The sequence below is a fragment of the Sesamum indicum genome, linkage group LG2 (assembly GCF_000512975.1).
Source record: "Sesamum indicum cultivar Zhongzhi No. 13 linkage group LG2, S_indicum_v1.0, whole genome shotgun sequence".
Lineage (NCBI taxonomy): Eukaryota > Viridiplantae > Streptophyta > Magnoliopsida > Lamiales > Pedaliaceae > Sesamum > Sesamum indicum.
The window spans coordinates 2,074,212-2,092,104 of NC_026146.1; the positions used below are offsets into that span (position 1 = coordinate 2,074,212).

The following is a 17,893-nucleotide window of genomic DNA, read 5'->3' on the forward strand; positions in this document are numbered from 1 at the left end:
CGTGGGTTAAAAATCCTTCTACCAGCTCCCTTTAGATCTCTCCTCCTTCCTCAAAAGGTTCTTCTTAAAAGCATTGGGATTTTCCTCCAGCCTTCATCCTCTTTTGTTTCTCCTCTTTTTCTTTCAAAGTTTCCTCATTCCTTTTGCAAGATGTCTTCTTCTAGCGCGTCAGTGCATTTTCTTAAGAAAACCTTCCTAAGCGATATTCCATCAGAGGCCACCTCCAAGAGAGAGATCATGTACCGCCTCGTTTTGAGAGGGGCCTGAGGAGGAGCTTAAGGCAGGCCACCACCGCCGTCCTCCGCTTAATAGATGAGGACACAAATGAGGAGGAGGAAGAGAATGAAGGGGAGGGCTCTTTCCTGGAGGAGGAGAGGGTAAAACCTCCACTAAGGAGGTTGAGACGTCGGAGTCCTCTTCTGCAAGCGAGCCCTCCAGGTCCCCTCTCGGGGTAGTTCCTCCTACGGAGGGGGAAAAGGGGGAGAGGGTTCCCCAGTCATCAACAGACTAGGGGCCTTCCATCCTTCGGACCTCCTCCATAGATCAAATCCTCCAGGAGTGTCATGTTCCATCCGAGTATGTTGTGTATACCCCTTCTCCTGCAACTAAGGTCAGGTCTCCGCATCCCTATTTCCCTTTATTATTTGAAGGTTGCTCGTATTTTTCAAGTCCCTTTAAACCAGTTGGTTCCGAGTTCTTTTAAAAATTTGGACAGGTTCTTCATGGTCCTTCGTTTCCATGGTTACCTTGTAACCGCCCATGTTTTTGCTAACTGCTATCGCCTTAAGAAGGCCAAAATGGGGTTCTTCAGCTTCGTTCCCTGCCCATGCGTATCCTTTTTGCACCTCCCCCACGCTCCAAAATATTAAAAAATCAGTTTATTTCTTTGTCCTTCCTCCCCATGCTTGGTCTATTCCAAACAATGAATTTTCGAGGCCCCTCCTCAAGATAAGGGGACAGCTTCCCTGGTGTCGGACTTGAGGAGGGAGTCCTTGTTTCCTAGGGACAAGCAGCTTTTTGTCTCCTCTCTATTTATACTTTGTGGTTCTGTCTGTGTACCTTCTTCTAACAACTTCACGTTGACCGCCTCAATTTATGAAGAACTCTCCTCTAGATCTCTAGGGACCCCTCCTGTCCCCTCGAATGACACCCAAAAGCGCAAATTAGAGGATAGCTTGGAGTGTCTAGGAAGCGAAAATGCTAAGCTGATGGAGACCAAGAAGGAGGTGATGGGCAGCTGTCAGCAGTCGGAGAGGGAGGTGAAATAGATGAAGAAGGAGATGGCCAGCTATAAGAGCGCTGAAGAAAGCGGTGGAGAAGGCGGTGATGGACTTCCCCCACTTTAAGGAGAGTAGGAACTACCTGGAGGCGTATTGGAAGAGCCGTTTGAAAGAGTTCAAGGGGTCTGTGGAGTATCAGCAAGAGATAGCTAGGATAGCGGGGCCCTTCTTTGAGTACAACTTCATGGCCTGCAAAGAACGGTTTCAAGCTCAAGGATAACCCCATAGGAGAGGAGCATTCTTTCCTTGATCTTGCCACCGCTTTATATAATGAATCTGACCCCTTTGTTGAACCCTTCGTTCAAGGAGAGCGAGTTATCCCACCACCTCAGGTTAGTTTTCTCGACTACCTATTCATACTTCTTTCTGGCTTTATTTTGATTTCTCGCAACACTTTGCAAAAGGAGATTTGGACAATCTGTTGGGGGAGGCTGAGGCAAAAGTAAGGAGTCTCCCAAACGAAGCCGCAATTGATGCCACAGCCGGGGATCTACAGGGAGCTGGTGCCTTTGAAGGAAAGGAAGAAAGGCCTCCCTAGGTTAGTGATGCAGCTCCTCCTACCCCCTTCACTACTTACTACCGATGCTCCTCCCAGGAAGGAGATAGTTTGTGGGGATAAAATTTGAATGTAACATGGTTGCTGGACGAAACAATTTCTTTCATAGATAATGGCTAGTACCCTAAAATACCTATGGGTCGATATGATGTAATGTCAAAAGATGTTCATTAATCCATTAATTTAAAATTATTGAATTATTAAAATTTTAGTAAATCAATCAACTAAATTCATTTAATATTTATAATATATATCATTTTATTACATATTTTATTTATATTGATTACGCATTGAAATTTTGATTAAGTAGGCAAGAGTTTTTTTATATTGATTTCGTAATTATTTAAAATTAATTTTATTATCAAATTAAACAAAACTTAACTTGACATTTTAGAAAATAAAAAAATACGAACGAAAATTAATATAGATAGATTTGAGTAATATATAAAATAAATAAAAATTATTTAAACTCAAATTATTAAAATATCGAAATTAAAATTTGAATGCAAATGCAATTTGAAATAATACTAAAGAGATTTAAATGAAAGTCAGATATATTATACTTAATTTCATTTATTTTTACCAACACTTACTTCTTCATTCTTATTTAGAACTTGTCCAATTTCATAACTAATTATTATTATTTGCCCATTATTTCAATAAGTTTAAGATCCTTATTTAAAATTTTATTAATACCAGTCCATCATTTGGACAAAATCAAGTTTATTATTTAAAATTTAATTATGATCAATTTGCACTTATTGAAATTCAATTAGTTAGTTTTATTTTATCGACTGACAGGTCATGAAAATCTACTACTAAGTTGACTCGAATGTCAACTTAAAATTTAAGAACTTATATTTTTTTAAACATATCGTAAAAGAATTAAAATAGATGGCTTGAATAAAATCTAAACTCTACCTAATTCTTTTGGGTATAATTTAAATAAGACTATGAGAATTTTATAGAATAGAATATGAAAAAGTTATCATAAATATTTATTGGATTTGAATCCAAATAAGACGATACCCACATTGACAAGCCTAATCCCATTAATCACCAATAGATGATTTTATGAATGCAAAAATGCAACTATGCACTAGAGAAACAGTTTGGTAGTTGCAGTGTCATGTGTAAGGCATATTACCAGCAAAGGCACACCAGATGACATCATTGACAAGCTACCACTTCATCAATTTCTAGTGGTCTAATAAAACTTGGTATCATATATGTAAAACATCTATCCTGATAGACAAAACATTTGGGCAGAGAAAAATGCAATTTATCCCATATGATATATAGAAATGAGTAAAAAATCCTGTAAAATAAGAATTAACAAATTATCCTCTATGTTTTGGAAAATGAAGCAAATTACCTCCTATGCTTCATTTTTTATGATTTATGAAGTAATTTGTTAAATCTTTTTTCATGAAGATTTTTTACACTTTCACATATCCTAGGCAGTATTTGGGCATCATGTTGTAAAGGACACAAGATTATCTGTAAACTCTACCAACTAATGAACAGCAACATTTGGCAACCAAATATCTCACATAAAACTTGCAAATCCATATCATAAGTATGTGCAATAGGAAAAGAGAATATAACCAGAAATTTGTCATCATATGACTGCTCAAATATGAATCAAAATGAGAGATCATCTTCAGTTTAGTGCAAAAACAACTGAGAGTGCATGAAATCAACCAAAGTGGCAGCTCCTTAAGATCGACATTTTCACAGCCTTTAAAATTCTTAAGATTCATGTTCCATTAAAGCACCAGAACTGATCTATGAAACCTTCACCCCTCACATTTTTCCTGTTACATCTGAAATTAACACAAGGGAAGACTTTCTATATCTGATCAATGGAGAACCAGTAACGTGATAGCCTAGACAGTGCACGATAATACCAAGAATTGGGTTACTAATAAATGTAGCCAGTTTCGAAAGCAAGAATCAGAGATAGTTGAGAACGAGGGGAAATATTAGAACAGTTAGAAAGTAAGGAAGCAGCAATGTTCCAATCCAAAGCCTCAATTTCTTGAGCTTCTGCTTCTCCTTCACTAACTCTATCTTCAGCATCTCAATTTTCTCTTCATCCTGAAACCAACAAGACCCATGCCTGTTTTAACCAAATCAACTCTGATCATCTCTTTCTTTGTGTCGTGGTGTGTTGATGAACGCATAAAACATTTGAACTCAAACTCAAATATATACCCATTAACTCAATCTATGAATCAACAATCGCACATATCAACCAATTAATCAACAGTTCTCAGCACCGGTTATTCAGAAGAAGGAAAAAGGAAAAAGAACAATAGTATCACCAAATATCACCGCCATAATTGTGTGAGAGTGAGGAAATGGGAGGATGGGCGCAAAGATTATAAGAAAATCCAACACTCAGCACAGATTATAGTAAACTACACTTCAAGCCAGGTGCATTTCTATAGGTCAAACTATTCACTCAAAACCAAAAACCCATAGAATCAAAAATCGAATTAATCAACAAATTTCACTAGAAAAAAAATTATCCTAAGGCAATGAAAATTCAAACGCATAACTGTGCATAAACCTGGGGTTGGGGAATATTAGTAGTTGAATTATTTGTGGCATTTCTCAAGGTCGACAGAAGAACCGCAGCTTTTGCGCACCGAATTGCAGTCTGACACTTGAGTTCCTCCATCTGCCGATCTTCTCCGATTTTCTCCATTCGGGAGCTCTTCGTATTTCCTGCTTTCTTCCTCTCTCACCTCAAAGTTTGAAGCCAAGAGAGGGAGATGCGAACTGAAAGGTTGGGACTCGTTTTGATTTTGAATAAGACCACAATATATACTCTCTCTCTCTCTCTCTCCCCCCCCCCCCCCCCCTCTATTGATTATTACACTTCACTCCCATTTACATAATATAATTAGTGATTTTAAGGTTTAATTATTTAAATAATTCAAAAAAAGGATGCCATTGCAGCTTCCTTTATTTTTTCTTAAATTTCAAAATTTTGGTTATTAATCATTATATTTAATTAATTAATAATTATAAATTTGAACATTTAACTAATTATAATTCATAATAAATTTTAAAAAGATATTAATAAAAAAATTACAATAATTACACTATTATAATTACAATTGTTAAAAATGATTGCCCCGCACCACAATTGTTTCAGTGGCATTAGTGTCGAGGTCTTATTTTCTCATGCACATTTTGTGTTGGCTCATTTTGTTCATTATCATTATTACCGATATTAATGTGCAACTGACTTGATGATGTTGTAAAATTAGACTACACACAATAAAGATATGCACTAAATGATGGAAATGGAATTGGTGAAATGTTATATATTAGTGCATATATTTGATTAATGTCAAGGCCAAAGTCGAGATCAACACGTGCAGAATAAGTTTCTGTATGGCTTGAAATGGAGCTGATTGAAATCAATCACCTTCTTATAACAGTTGAGGCACGCAACAATCTTAATGTAAATGTTAAGGTGTATATACGGTAGAAGAAAAAGTTATATCCACCCCAACATTGTCATGTTCAACTGAAATAGTACACTTTTTTATATGACTTCTCCTTTATTTGTGGGATGTGGTCGGGACATTCTTATTTGACGTTGCATTTTGATCAGCCTATTCTATGTTTGTGTTGACTCTGTGATAATCTCATAAATACTTTCACAGTTAGCCTCGATTTGGCCCACCAATTGGTTGAACACGTTGATATCATGTGATTTAGGACAACAACTTAATCGAATAGATTGTATCTATTCGCTTGAAGAACATAGAAAATAGTGAACTTTACTTATTAATTAATTAATTACTTTGTTTATAAGCAAATTAGTTTATTTTACTCTCAGAAGACATTGAACAAATTTATGATAACTACATAAATATTGTAAAAATAAAAATAGGTGGTTCATTTAAATTTTAGATGTGAAATGGATTTTTTTTATATCTCAATTTATAACTTATTAAATAACATAATTAATAGCTATTTTTTCATAATATTTATTACAATCTTATTAGTAATAAATGTATTAATAAAACTGCAATGTATAAGACAAAAAATTTAAAAGACCTATTGAACAATTCATAATTTTTTTTAGGACTGTAGGCGGAACGGGTTAGGTAATTTTTTTGCCCAATTCAATATTTTCGATTTTTGAAAAGCTTAGCCAAGCTCAATTCGACAATCATCAAAACTACACTTTGCAATCTAATTGGGTTGGAGCAGTTTTTGCGATTTTTAGTATATAGTCAATTATTTGTACAATAATATTAGTATTTTATGACAACTTATACTTTTTAATAATTATTTGTTATAATAAAGGTATTTTTCTATAGTAATAGTTAGGAAAAATATAAAAATAAGATATATAAATTACCATATGTAAAATATACATGCTTATATATTTATTATAGAAAAACACAAAAAATATAAAAAACTTACCAATTTCTTTAAATAAGATTGTGGAAAAAGTCCTTATTTTGAATTAAATTATAAATTAAACTAAGCATATTAATATATAAATATTAAATAAATATTATTTAAAATAAAATAAAATTGATGTGCATAAAAATAGGTTGGCCCAAAAAGGCCCAAACGATCCAAAAAGAAGAAAGAAACGAGAGGCCCATAATATCGTAGGAAGCCCACATCATGAGGACGGCCTGTTAAAAAATTATTAGGCTCAGCCCAAGAGGGAAACCCAATTCAGCCCAAAAAAGACGCCTGGTACAAGGCCTACCGGACCTTAAACCCACCTTCCAAGCCTAGCCCAGAAAAAGAGAAGCGCCTCCAAGAAGTTGGACTCCTTGACCTAGAAATGACTTCTTGCAAAAGTAGGAGCCTTCATGTAAAATGAATCCTCCCCCAACTAAAGACGTGCTGCTCAAGTCAAGAAGGAGATAAGATCGTGCTTTATCCCGATATTTTTGCTTTCTTTTTTGGAAATGCAGCTCACAAATACAGGCAGCATCCTCCCAACAGACAACCCCACTTCAAGAAGTTGAAAATTATCTTGTTACTTCGTTGCAACTCTCAACTCGTATTTTTGTCATATTTTACTCACAAAATTCTTATTTTTATTTCAATTTCTCATTTTAGCACCCCTCAACAGGGACGCCTTTAGTTCTCCAACAGGACACCTTCTTCAATCCTCCAACAGGAACACCTTCAGTTCTCCGATAGGGACACCTTCAATCCCTCTACAAGGACTCCCTCCAGAATCTGAAAACCACTCTCCCTTCTTGGTTTAGCATTCAAATTGCACTCTTAGCACGATTTCTCTCATGAAATTGTTTACTCTATCACGACTTCTCATTACATTTTATTTCTTACGATTATTTTTCTCCTAAATCTAATACTAACTTGGATGTTGGAGCGCTAACATCTTTTTTGCAGGTCCCCCTTCAGGATTTGCATTCGTTTCGGCTCAAACTTTAAGCACAGTCCATATCCATTGGACCCGTATGTTTTTTGAACGCATCAAAGATAATTATGAAAACAGATTGTAATAAAATAATGATATCTTCTATTTTAAGTTCTTGTATTTATCAATGGCATAAAAAATATAAAAAAAATTATCAGTAATCAAGAATTAATTAACTAATTAATCTCATTTATATATTTTTATATACCAGTGAGAAGCACGTGTGTTCCTTTTATTTTACAAAGTAGAAGAATACAATTAAAAATAAAAGGACTATTCTCTACTTTATTTATTATTTATATTATAAAAATTATATTTTTCTACATGCAACATATGCATTTTTTTGGTCAAGTAAATTTCAATTCATATAAATTTGGATCAAGATAATTATATACATACACAACAAGCACACAAAAAAACATACAAATATATATATATATATATATATATATGGATAAGTAATGCATACGAAAATTTAGAAGTATATGCATTATATACTTTACAATATAAAAATACATTAAAATAAAATAAATATGTTTATTTAATTTATTTTGATTTGGTGATTTTTTTAGTTATGGTTTGATAATTGTTGTCAAATATCTTGAGAAGGTTCTTACATTCTCAGTAAATATTACTTCACCTTGATGATCATATTACAGTAACAAACAATGAACATAACGGGACATTGTCCCGCAAATTACTTCTGTTTCTTAAAAAAGTATGATTTTTCTTGCATTAAGATTATACCCAAAAAAAAGTTACATAAATTATTATGTATTACAGTAGAAGCTGGCACTATAACTTTTTTCAAAATTAAAAGATTCTCTATAATATGTTAGATATTGAGGGACGTCTGCCTAATTATCCACACATAAACGTCTTCTTATGGGTTATGAACTAAAACCTGCATGTTTTTTATGCCAACATATTTTCCCATTGCACAGCGGATACTTCGCATCGATTGCTAATAGACTCTGGATATCTGCAGTGTCTATGTATGGCTTGCTCAATATACAAGTACATTAACTGAAAATCATCTATTCTCTCTACTCATTGCTCAGGTTCAGCAATCAGTAAGTGTATTCATCCGTTCAACTCATACACAAACATGCAAATTTAGCGTACAATTCTATAGTACGAGGCGTGAGACCAGTAATTGGTTTACGCTTTCAGTACAACAACAAAGTGCAAGTGATGAAACAAGTGTGGGTTTTGCATTGACCTGTTCTGTTAGTGTGGGCTTCAGATGGTATCTGCTCGAGAAACTTCTGAGGATGGCAGTCTCAGATGGGAATGTAAGAACGGGCATCCACACATTGCGTCCTGTAACTTACGCAAGAAAAAACTGTCCATCTGCTATTTAATGTCTTGTGGGTTGTTTTGAGACTTGCGGTTCAGTAAACTGATATTACATTGTTTTGGCTTTCCATGCATTGTACTTCCTGCTTTCCTGCTTGTATCTTTTCCGTTCTCGGAGGGCTGCCAGAAGCACGTGCAGTGAAACCGGCAGAAAGAAGGGCTGTCAAAGAAGATAGTTTGTTTAGCTCATTATAGCACAGTAAAATATCATGTAGTTCAACTTACACATCCATGCAGAACCTGTTAATTAGGACCATCGTGAGGGAAAATTCATCTATAATAAAGAAATCAAAGTATGCTGTTTCTGCATTGGTTTCCCTTCTCTTCTCAGAACTACCGGTTTAATTCTGACAGATATGCACCAGAGTACATAGTATTTTCTAAGAATGCATCAAAACATAACTTTTTGGCTTTATACTTGCACTCCGGTCCTATTTTGTACACAGTTATTCAAAGTAGCAGTAAGCTTGACTATGTAATATTTCAGATATTGGTACTTGTCAAGCAATCAAAATTTAGGGGGTATCCACAACAGTAGAATCTTTTAGATAGCTTATTCTTGGAGGACTTTTCACCCAGATGTTGTCACGTGATACATTAATCCCTCAGAGTGATCGTGGTCTCAATCAATTAGGTTGCTATTGGGGCTTCCTGTATGGCCATTGGTAAGACCTCCCTTGGAGCAGTTGAGGATTATCTTATGAAAAAGCAAGGATTTCCAAATACACTAAAATGAGGATTTAGTAACTAATGAGTCTAAAATCGTATTGACATTAATCAACCAGTGAGTCATTTTTCATCCTATTCTATTGAACCATAAAATGAACTTATCCCAGCGTCAAAATATAGAAGTCAATGTCAAGAAACGAACCGAATAGACAGCAAAGCAGTGCTCAAATGAGTAGTAGCTCACAGACATCATAGAAGGGTGATAAAAGGCATCCTCAGCAAAAGATCTAGCTTGTCTTGAGGACACTATCAAAAAAGATAGTAATGTGATGTGTTAGCATATTTATGCAATGCAACATAGAAAACTTGTTTCCTCGCAGCCACAAGTTAATCATTAATTAGATAAGCATACCAGCAGAAGCATCATAAACTCCACCAGAAACATTGCTTAGAGCCAATTTTGCTGATTCAAGAGAATACTTCACCTGCTCAATTATGTTGAAACAATAAATATTTGCAGATTTTTTACTGCCACAACCAAAATAAAACTGGCAAGCTACTGGAGAATTTATAAACAAATGAGATCTATAAAACACATACCTAGATATAAACATAGAACGAATAACACCATGTCCAGTTGGAAGAAGGAAAGAATCCTAACACAATTCTTTCACCAGAGATGGTGAAAAAGTGTGGTGCAAATTTAGCCTAGTATTAAAGGAAACATAACTAACTCTTTCAAGTTAAACTTTCAATTCTACCCGTAAGGAGTTCCAGAAAGAATACATATTTTTCCTTCAACCATCAATATTAACCATTAGCCACTCAGAAAGCAGTATAATCAGCAGGCCAAACAGAAGAGTGAAACTGTCCCTTGAGAGAGATGATAAAGAGGTGAAACTTGAACTTCTCATTAGAAAGGAAGATTGAGTTACGTGAAATACTAGTCAATATGATAATATACCAGAAGCAAAGACTGAAAGAGAAGCATCTCATATATGAAAACATAAAATAAACAGCCCTATGCAGAGTTCATTTCGTAGATAAATTTTACATCAAGCAAACCACAAAAACCTATCAGCATTTAAATAAAAGCACAAATTCATCTTTTACTATACTGGAAATTGAGAAGAGGCCTAGTTATGTTCACAACATGTAAGGATTATTCACCTGTTTTCCTATTTCATCCTTAATTATCATTCTTGGAAGCGACTGGACCTGCAAATATATCTTAGTTATAGACAAGGACATAAAATTAACGTAACAAATCAATAAAAACTGATGGCATACAAGTCGAGAAAGTGATCCAAGAGTTGTGGCACATTGAAGAAGATTAAAACATGTATGCTGGCGAGACAACACATCCAATTCCCTGTAAAGTAGAGAACATACCATCACTTTCCAAGTAGACAATGAAATTGAACATCCTGCACAGATATTTGTCTAAAGAACATAGTGCAACAATAAACACAATTTCAACAAATCACCCATAGCTTAGGTGTTTATTTAGCTTATTTTTCCACCAAACTAGCTTAAATACTGTTCTTTTGGCTTCTAGTGTTCAATTGCGCGGTTCACTGCAGAGAAAATAGTTTATATATTAAATTAAAATATATGAAAACTTATAACCAGTTTCAGCAAATGGTTTTCCTAAAATACTATAAGTTCTTCGGAAACACTGTGAATATCAACAAGTCCCATGTCCACCACTACTACAGCCTGTTATCACCACCCACAATCATCCATATAGGTTCAGAAATTAAATATACCGCCATTGCACCTAATGACCACCAATATAGTCTGTTGTATCATATTGCAGTAACATCAAGCAATTTTCGTTCTTTTGTGTAAACCATAAGTAGTAGTAATGGTTGAAGTTTTCAGATAGGCATCCAGCAGTGAGTAGGCAAGAGAAGAAAATGACAATAAGAAACGTGAATGCATAGAATCGAAACCAAGCACCATACTGTGGGCAGAGAAGATGCAATAGCAAGAAAAGAAGGGAAGATAGATTATCTAAAAGAGGCAAAACAACAGCATAGCAAAGAAAAGAATATCTTCTTTTCCCAAATGAGAACTGAACAGCGTATGAGCCTGGAAGGATCTTCTATGATTTTTGTGCTTATTGGTCAATTAATCTATTAGTAACTCACATTCACTACCTCAAAGATAAACTATATATTCTCAGGAGTCTTTACATAGCAGAAATAAGAACAGATAAACGGTTATAATTAGCAAAGAAAGTTTTAGCTATAGCTTTAGTTGTAAAAATCAAAAGGATAAACTGATATTTACTATGAGGACATGTAAACTGCCGAAAAGGCCATTCAATACCTTTAGATAGAAGCATAAGCAGAAAAAAGAAAAAAAACACAGTTCTTAGTGGCATTTGGGATAATATCATGAAATCTTCTTGAGTAATGATGTAAGCATGCAATGGCACATTTTACAACTAGCAAAGAACAAACAATATCTTGTGCATAACTGCACATGTCAATTGACATGTTATGTGTCACTCAGCTTGTTGTCTCACCATTCTGTGAAGCCAGCTTCACTAGTCAATAGTCGTAAAGTGCCTGATGCATCACCAAGAAGACCTTTGGACTTCAGACCAAAGAGTTGTCGCAACTGGCCGAGGAAGACTTCAAAAATTTTCTTCAAGTCCTGTTCACAATGAGTATATTGAGCTCAAGGTAAAGCCTTTGTATTTGAGCTAATAACACCAGCAGACTAGCCAGTCCACATTAAGCTGTCAACATTTACTAGTTCTTGACAAAACATAAAAATAGAAACAAGGAAGGATAAATAACACAAAATTAAACATTAGCACAATCACATGAGAACTTAGAACAAGATGGCAACATTAGCAAACCAGTCAATATATGTTAAGGTTAACTTGTTCATATTTATTTATTCTTCACAAAAGAAGATGAGACAATGACGAGCATGAATTGAAAAAAAAAATGGTAAAACATTAGCACTATGTTCATGGACGAAAACCAAGCAAGGATAAGTAACAAATATGAATAAAATGAGCAACTTTTCCAAGCATGTAGCTGGTTTGCTAGCAGGTTCATCTGGAATCAACTATCAAAGCTCGTATGTCTTAACCAGCAAAGTTTATTTAGTTCCAACAGTTACTCATTGGCGAGGCAAGGAAAACTGAGAATGCTACTTCACTAGAGTAAATATACGATATAGAGTCAAAGGTGTATGAGAATGATCCAGGAAGCCAAGCAACATTTTATATTGAAATCACAGTTGAAGGAAGGGAAGCAGAATCATAGATTCACATCTGTAAGCCCTTTACCATGCATAGTAGCTGTTAGTATAAGGAACTCATGATAACATACAGATACACAAAGCTTAGGGTTCTATATTCTCCATGATAATGAAATCCGAGATAAACATTTTCCAGCCAAAGAAATGCTATTGTTGCCTGTGAAATCAAAATGTAAATTTTAACTGACATCACTAGATAATTTCTTAGATGAACCAAGTTTATCCTGATTCCTACTTTCCATAATTGATTTAAAGTTCTCTGGCAAGGAAATGAATGCATTCCACATAGATTGGCAAAAATAAGAATTCAGATATTACTACACCTCTCATGGGCAAATTTTCATCCATTTCATGAAAATACACATGATATCAACCCAAAAATACATTTTGACTTCTACCCATAAACTATGGTTTTACACAGATCACACACAAAAAAATTTAGGTGAACACAAACCTGACTACCTCGGATATATGCAACACGTCCAGTGCATGAAAATAAGTAAAATTTATTTCGTAAGCCAAAAAAGCAGACCTAGAAGCACATGCACACAGATGCAGAACATGTATCATCTGACATTTTATATGATGTCCTAGAAAGTAACAAAACATAAAAAGGAAATATTGAGCTTAAGGATACAATGAAACTGTGGAGTTAAAGTAAATGACCTTTTATTTTTTCACTAACAAAAGAAACTGACCTCAGGAGAAATCTTATGCCTCACATGAGGCTCCATTTCTGTATCTTTCAAACAAGCTGAAGGGTTCCAAACAACAACACTTCCCCACATCTAAAAATTTGACATATGAATAAACATTAGATTTGGAGGGAACAACACAGAACAGAAACCACAATATAAAAGTAAATAACTCACTGGAGATATAAAACCATTTGTCTTTGAAATTGCTCCATTTGGAAGCTGCAGCAGAAGTGGACACTCTGTTGCAGATGGCACATATCTGGCACAATGCATAGAAGCAAAAGAAAAGGCAATCATGGTCAATAATTTCTAAGAGTGGATCACAGAAATATAATTGATATTGAAATCAATCAGATTAAACAACTCAATGAGATGCCAAGAATGATATGACTTCTAAAGGAGCTCTTTCCAAATAAATTACAGTTATTATGTCACTTTGTAGCATTATGCCATTCACGTTCTCACTCCATTACATCTGACTAAAGTATTTCAAGATTGCAAACCGCAGATAAAATTGTCAAGGGAAATTTTACATAATTCCGTCTGTACATTTAACAATAGAAAGCATAATGAGTTAAAGATTATACACCACAAAATGGAGGATCTTCGAACGCCCTCCTGCAGCAACTGATGTATCCAAATGCCACTCATTTGAGTTTACCTATGCCATTTAGACAAATAAGAAACTTCAAGCGATATGTAAAAGCATTTGATGATAAGTTAGTGGATTGCTTAACTGACCCTTTCAAAAGCAGAATGAGAATAAGAAAAAATTCATGGTGATCATGACATGGAATGAAAACACCAGAGAAAGATGCACAATTGACAGAGGAGCTAGTTAAACTACAATGATTAAGATATTTTTCAAAAGAAAGAGCAATACTATGTTAATTAGTAATTACTAAAAACATAATAGCATTCCTTAGAAAATCAATGATAAATGAAATTCCATACTATTTTATGGCCCATGCTCGCTATTAGGATCCATTTTTTCCCACTGCTAAAGTTTAAATGTCATTCTGTTAGCACCAGGTTTGTAATGGACTTCTATTGTAGCATTGAAAATACTATGTCGTTTCCCACTTCTAGTGGTAAAAACATTCAGGGAATTGAGAAAAGAAAAAGAAAATTATAGGAGAATCTAGGCATATTCCAAGCACCATCAGCTGACTCCTTAATTATTAGTGGATAAAAGAAAAAGGGTATAGTCATGTTGATATATAAGGCATGTAAATAACACATATCTCAATGCATTGTTTGCAGATAAAGAAATTGTCTGAAAGCACCTTAACTTTTTCCTTAACATGCCATTTCTGGCTATTATTGCCAAAGCATTCAGTCACTGGAAGTTTTCAAGAAAAAGGAGGTTGTTGAGAGAACGTACAAAGAAAGGAAGATCGTTTCTCGTGAAAATATAGCTGCCAAGCGTGTCATCCCAATAGGAAAATGAAGACTTCGGAGTGTGGTATAAAACCTATGTGTTCACCAAAAATGATATAATATGTTAACGAAAAATGACCTAGGATTTCAACAGGTAGAAGAACTTACCATGAGCTTTTCCTGAAAACACTATGAAACACAATATGGCGAAAACAAAGGCAAAAGAGCTACCTGACTCTCCACTCTAACATCTGCTAGAGGCTTCAAAGCATCAATTATAGGAGCCAAGAGATTATCATCTATCTCTTGGAATTCCCTGCAGAAACAAGTAATTTAGTGGACATTGTATAAGCAGAGAAAGAAAGCAGACGAATGAAGCATAAGCTAATCCAACTGACCCTCTACCATAACCTTTTTCCTCTAAACATTACATATTTTCTTCTAAATGTTTCTTACGGAACTCCGCAAGTCACCATATTAAGTCATTAGGCTCCATTGAAGAATTAAAAGAAATCTAGCAAAAACACTGGACACTGTAAATCAAAAAACCATATAAAAGTTCCTCCTAACTAAGAGCAAGATCCATAGTTCCTCATAATAATAAGAAACTGTAGGAATTTGACAGTTCCACCAGCAGTTAACAGAATGACCACGCAAAGTTTCATACCAGTCATAAGTCCAATCGCGTGGATCAGCATTCAGCAAATTGAAGGAAAGCACAATCCTCCCATCCGCCCCCACCGGCATAAACTCCCCACTGATGCACCCTTCCTCTTTACCACCATTCACAAACACTTTCACAAAAATCTCTGCCACCTTCTTCACTGCAGCCTCCTCTGAAACCCTACCCATGATCCAGGCGTGCCTATACTTCCCAACTACCGCCCTCACCTCCTCCATTTCCTCCTTCCTCACCACAATCACAGTATAAACCTTTCCACCATGACCTCGACTACCATTATCAGCCAACAGCGACTTCAAATAGTAGTCAAATAACTCATCATCATATTTCCCAGAACCCTCAAATTTGTTCAGCTCATTCAGCCCTCCACACTTCCACTGCAAATCGTTGTTGCTATATAAACAATCAGAACCGGATTCCAGAGTTACAGAAACAGTGGAATTGTTACTACAAGCGCCGCAAAATGTGGAATCTTTTGCAGCGAGGTTTTGCATGTGAGATTCGATCGACATTGACAATTCATTAGCAGTAAACGAAGGTACGCCGAAATCAACAAAAACTGCTTGAAATTGGCAAGGAAAATGCAGAGGATTCGACTCGACCGCGGCAGACAAATCATCGATTTCGCGGAACGGCAGCGGTGATCTGTAAATTTCTACTGATTTCAAAAAAAAAGGAAGACCTGCACCAGCAACAGAATTCACACAATTGCAAACAACAATAATCTGGATACACCATCAAAACGTCGAAAAAACGTGGGAGCGTGGAGAATGCAAAGATTTATGACCTAAGAGGAAAGAGAGGAGAACAGTGAGAGTGAGAGTAAAGCGCTTCAGTCCCGGTCTGGTTTTGCGCATGGTTTCCTCGTCGAAATCAGGTTCCTCCCTTTGGCGTTCTGAGGCCGAAGTTAGCGGAGCTTCGGAGATATCAGCCGTCGCCGGCGGACTTGGAGAGTTGTTGGCATCCATTTTCTTGGACTGGGGCTTTTCTCAAGTGAGAAAATTAACTGAAATTCGTAATGAATTTATTACATTTGAACTTCCCCTAAACATAAAGTCCTTCGCGGGATTGTCACTCCATACTATATTTTCCATTTCAAATCAAAATTTATAATAAATGTAGACAGACATATGTTTGATTTTGTCCAATATAAACCTTTCTGTAAATTTCACATTGAAATTAGGTAAAATGATGTTAATTTCTATCACAGTTTGTGTTTTGTGTGTAAGAATTTCATATACCTCTTAGGTTTGTTTGTATAAATTTTATAAAGTAAAATGTTTTAAATCTCTCAACTTTTGAATTAAAGAATATTAATATTTTAGATTCTTTAGTAAATATCTTATTTGAATCATTCTTCTTAAATTAAAATTTTTCCATTTATGTATAAAATTGGATATGAAAGTATTTATAAATATTTTTTTTAGAGAAAAGGGAAAATATTATGATGTATCCAAGTTGATAAATTCAGCGGAAATGTCTGGCAAACCAACAGCAGGGTTATTAGCCATTGGTGTTAAAGAATGAGCAGCCCTGCCCTGTTGCCAGTTGTACAAATTAGAGAGTAAATGCAATTGAAAGATGAACCTATGAAATTAAAGAACCAACAACTGAAGCATTTCGGGATGTAGACTGAAGCTTGTGGAATAGTGGAGCACAATCACCGTCTAGGATGATGGATGTCCAGCCATGTTGCAATGCCACTCCAATTCCTTCTCCAGCAACGACCCCTTCAACAAGCCATGCTTGTGACAATAGCTTCTCGTTCCATCCACAAATGTGCTTCCACAGTCTGTCTCGAATGGATGTAAAGACAACTCTCTCTTCGTTTTGCCTACCACAGCAGGAAGACCCAGATACTTGTCGTGGCGGTCTCTTGACAAATATTAAGGATTGACGCCATGTGATTCCTCTATTGCCATCAATATTCCTGCTAAATATAATAGTTGACTTATTGAAGATGATTTCTAGCTCGGATGCATTCTTGTAAATTATGAGATAACGAGCAATACTATTTATCGCCTTAACGGATGCCTCACAGAAAATGAGGGTGTCATCTGCAAATAAAAGATGAGAAATTATTGGTGCTCCATGACAAATAGCAGTACCTTTAAGGTCTCCAACTTGGTTCAGCATGACTCGGCAAGGAACTCAACGCCTCAGTACACAGTAGAAATAGATAAGGGGAAAGGGGATTGCCCTACCTTAAACCCGTTGGAAGAGAATTTTTCCAAATCCTTTTCTATTCACCACAAAAGAATACAAGATTAAAGTAACACCAAACATAATAAGATGGATGATTCTCTCTAGAGTCCGCCTTGCATTGTTGACTCTTTACTTGGCAATTCATCCATATAACTAATCTCCATTCATGCTTTAATATTTTTTTCGACGAATCATAGGATTGTGTCTAAGCGATAGATGGTACTTTGGTGCCTGCATGGGTCCTGCAGATAAATCAAAATCGATATCGATCTCGTAAAGGGCGACTAGCACAAAACATTTTAGCTATCTGTGACTTCGATATGAATTTTACGTACGTGTATGTTGAGT

At 35.4% G+C, this 17,893-nt stretch overlaps 1 protein-coding gene across 1 annotated transcript; it reads right to left on the bottom strand.

Annotated features, from left to right (window-relative positions):
* LOC105177114 (GPI transamidase component PIG-S) lies at positions 8,267 to 16,454 on the bottom strand. Its single transcript, XM_011100153.2, has 13 exons — positions 16,128 to 16,454; positions 15,326 to 16,022; positions 14,890 to 14,974; positions 14,663 to 14,752; positions 13,866 to 13,939; positions 13,453 to 13,537; positions 13,279 to 13,368; positions 11,832 to 11,962; positions 10,589 to 10,670; positions 10,469 to 10,516; positions 9,711 to 9,783; positions 9,501 to 9,604; positions 8,267 to 8,789 (listed from the first exon to the last, which is right to left on the bottom strand). The coding sequence occupies exons 1-13, from the start codon at positions 16,306 to 16,308 to the stop codon at positions 8,679 to 8,681; spliced, it is 1,851 nt and encodes a 616-aa protein (XP_011098455.1). The 5' UTR covers positions 16,309 to 16,454; the 3' UTR covers positions 8,267 to 8,678.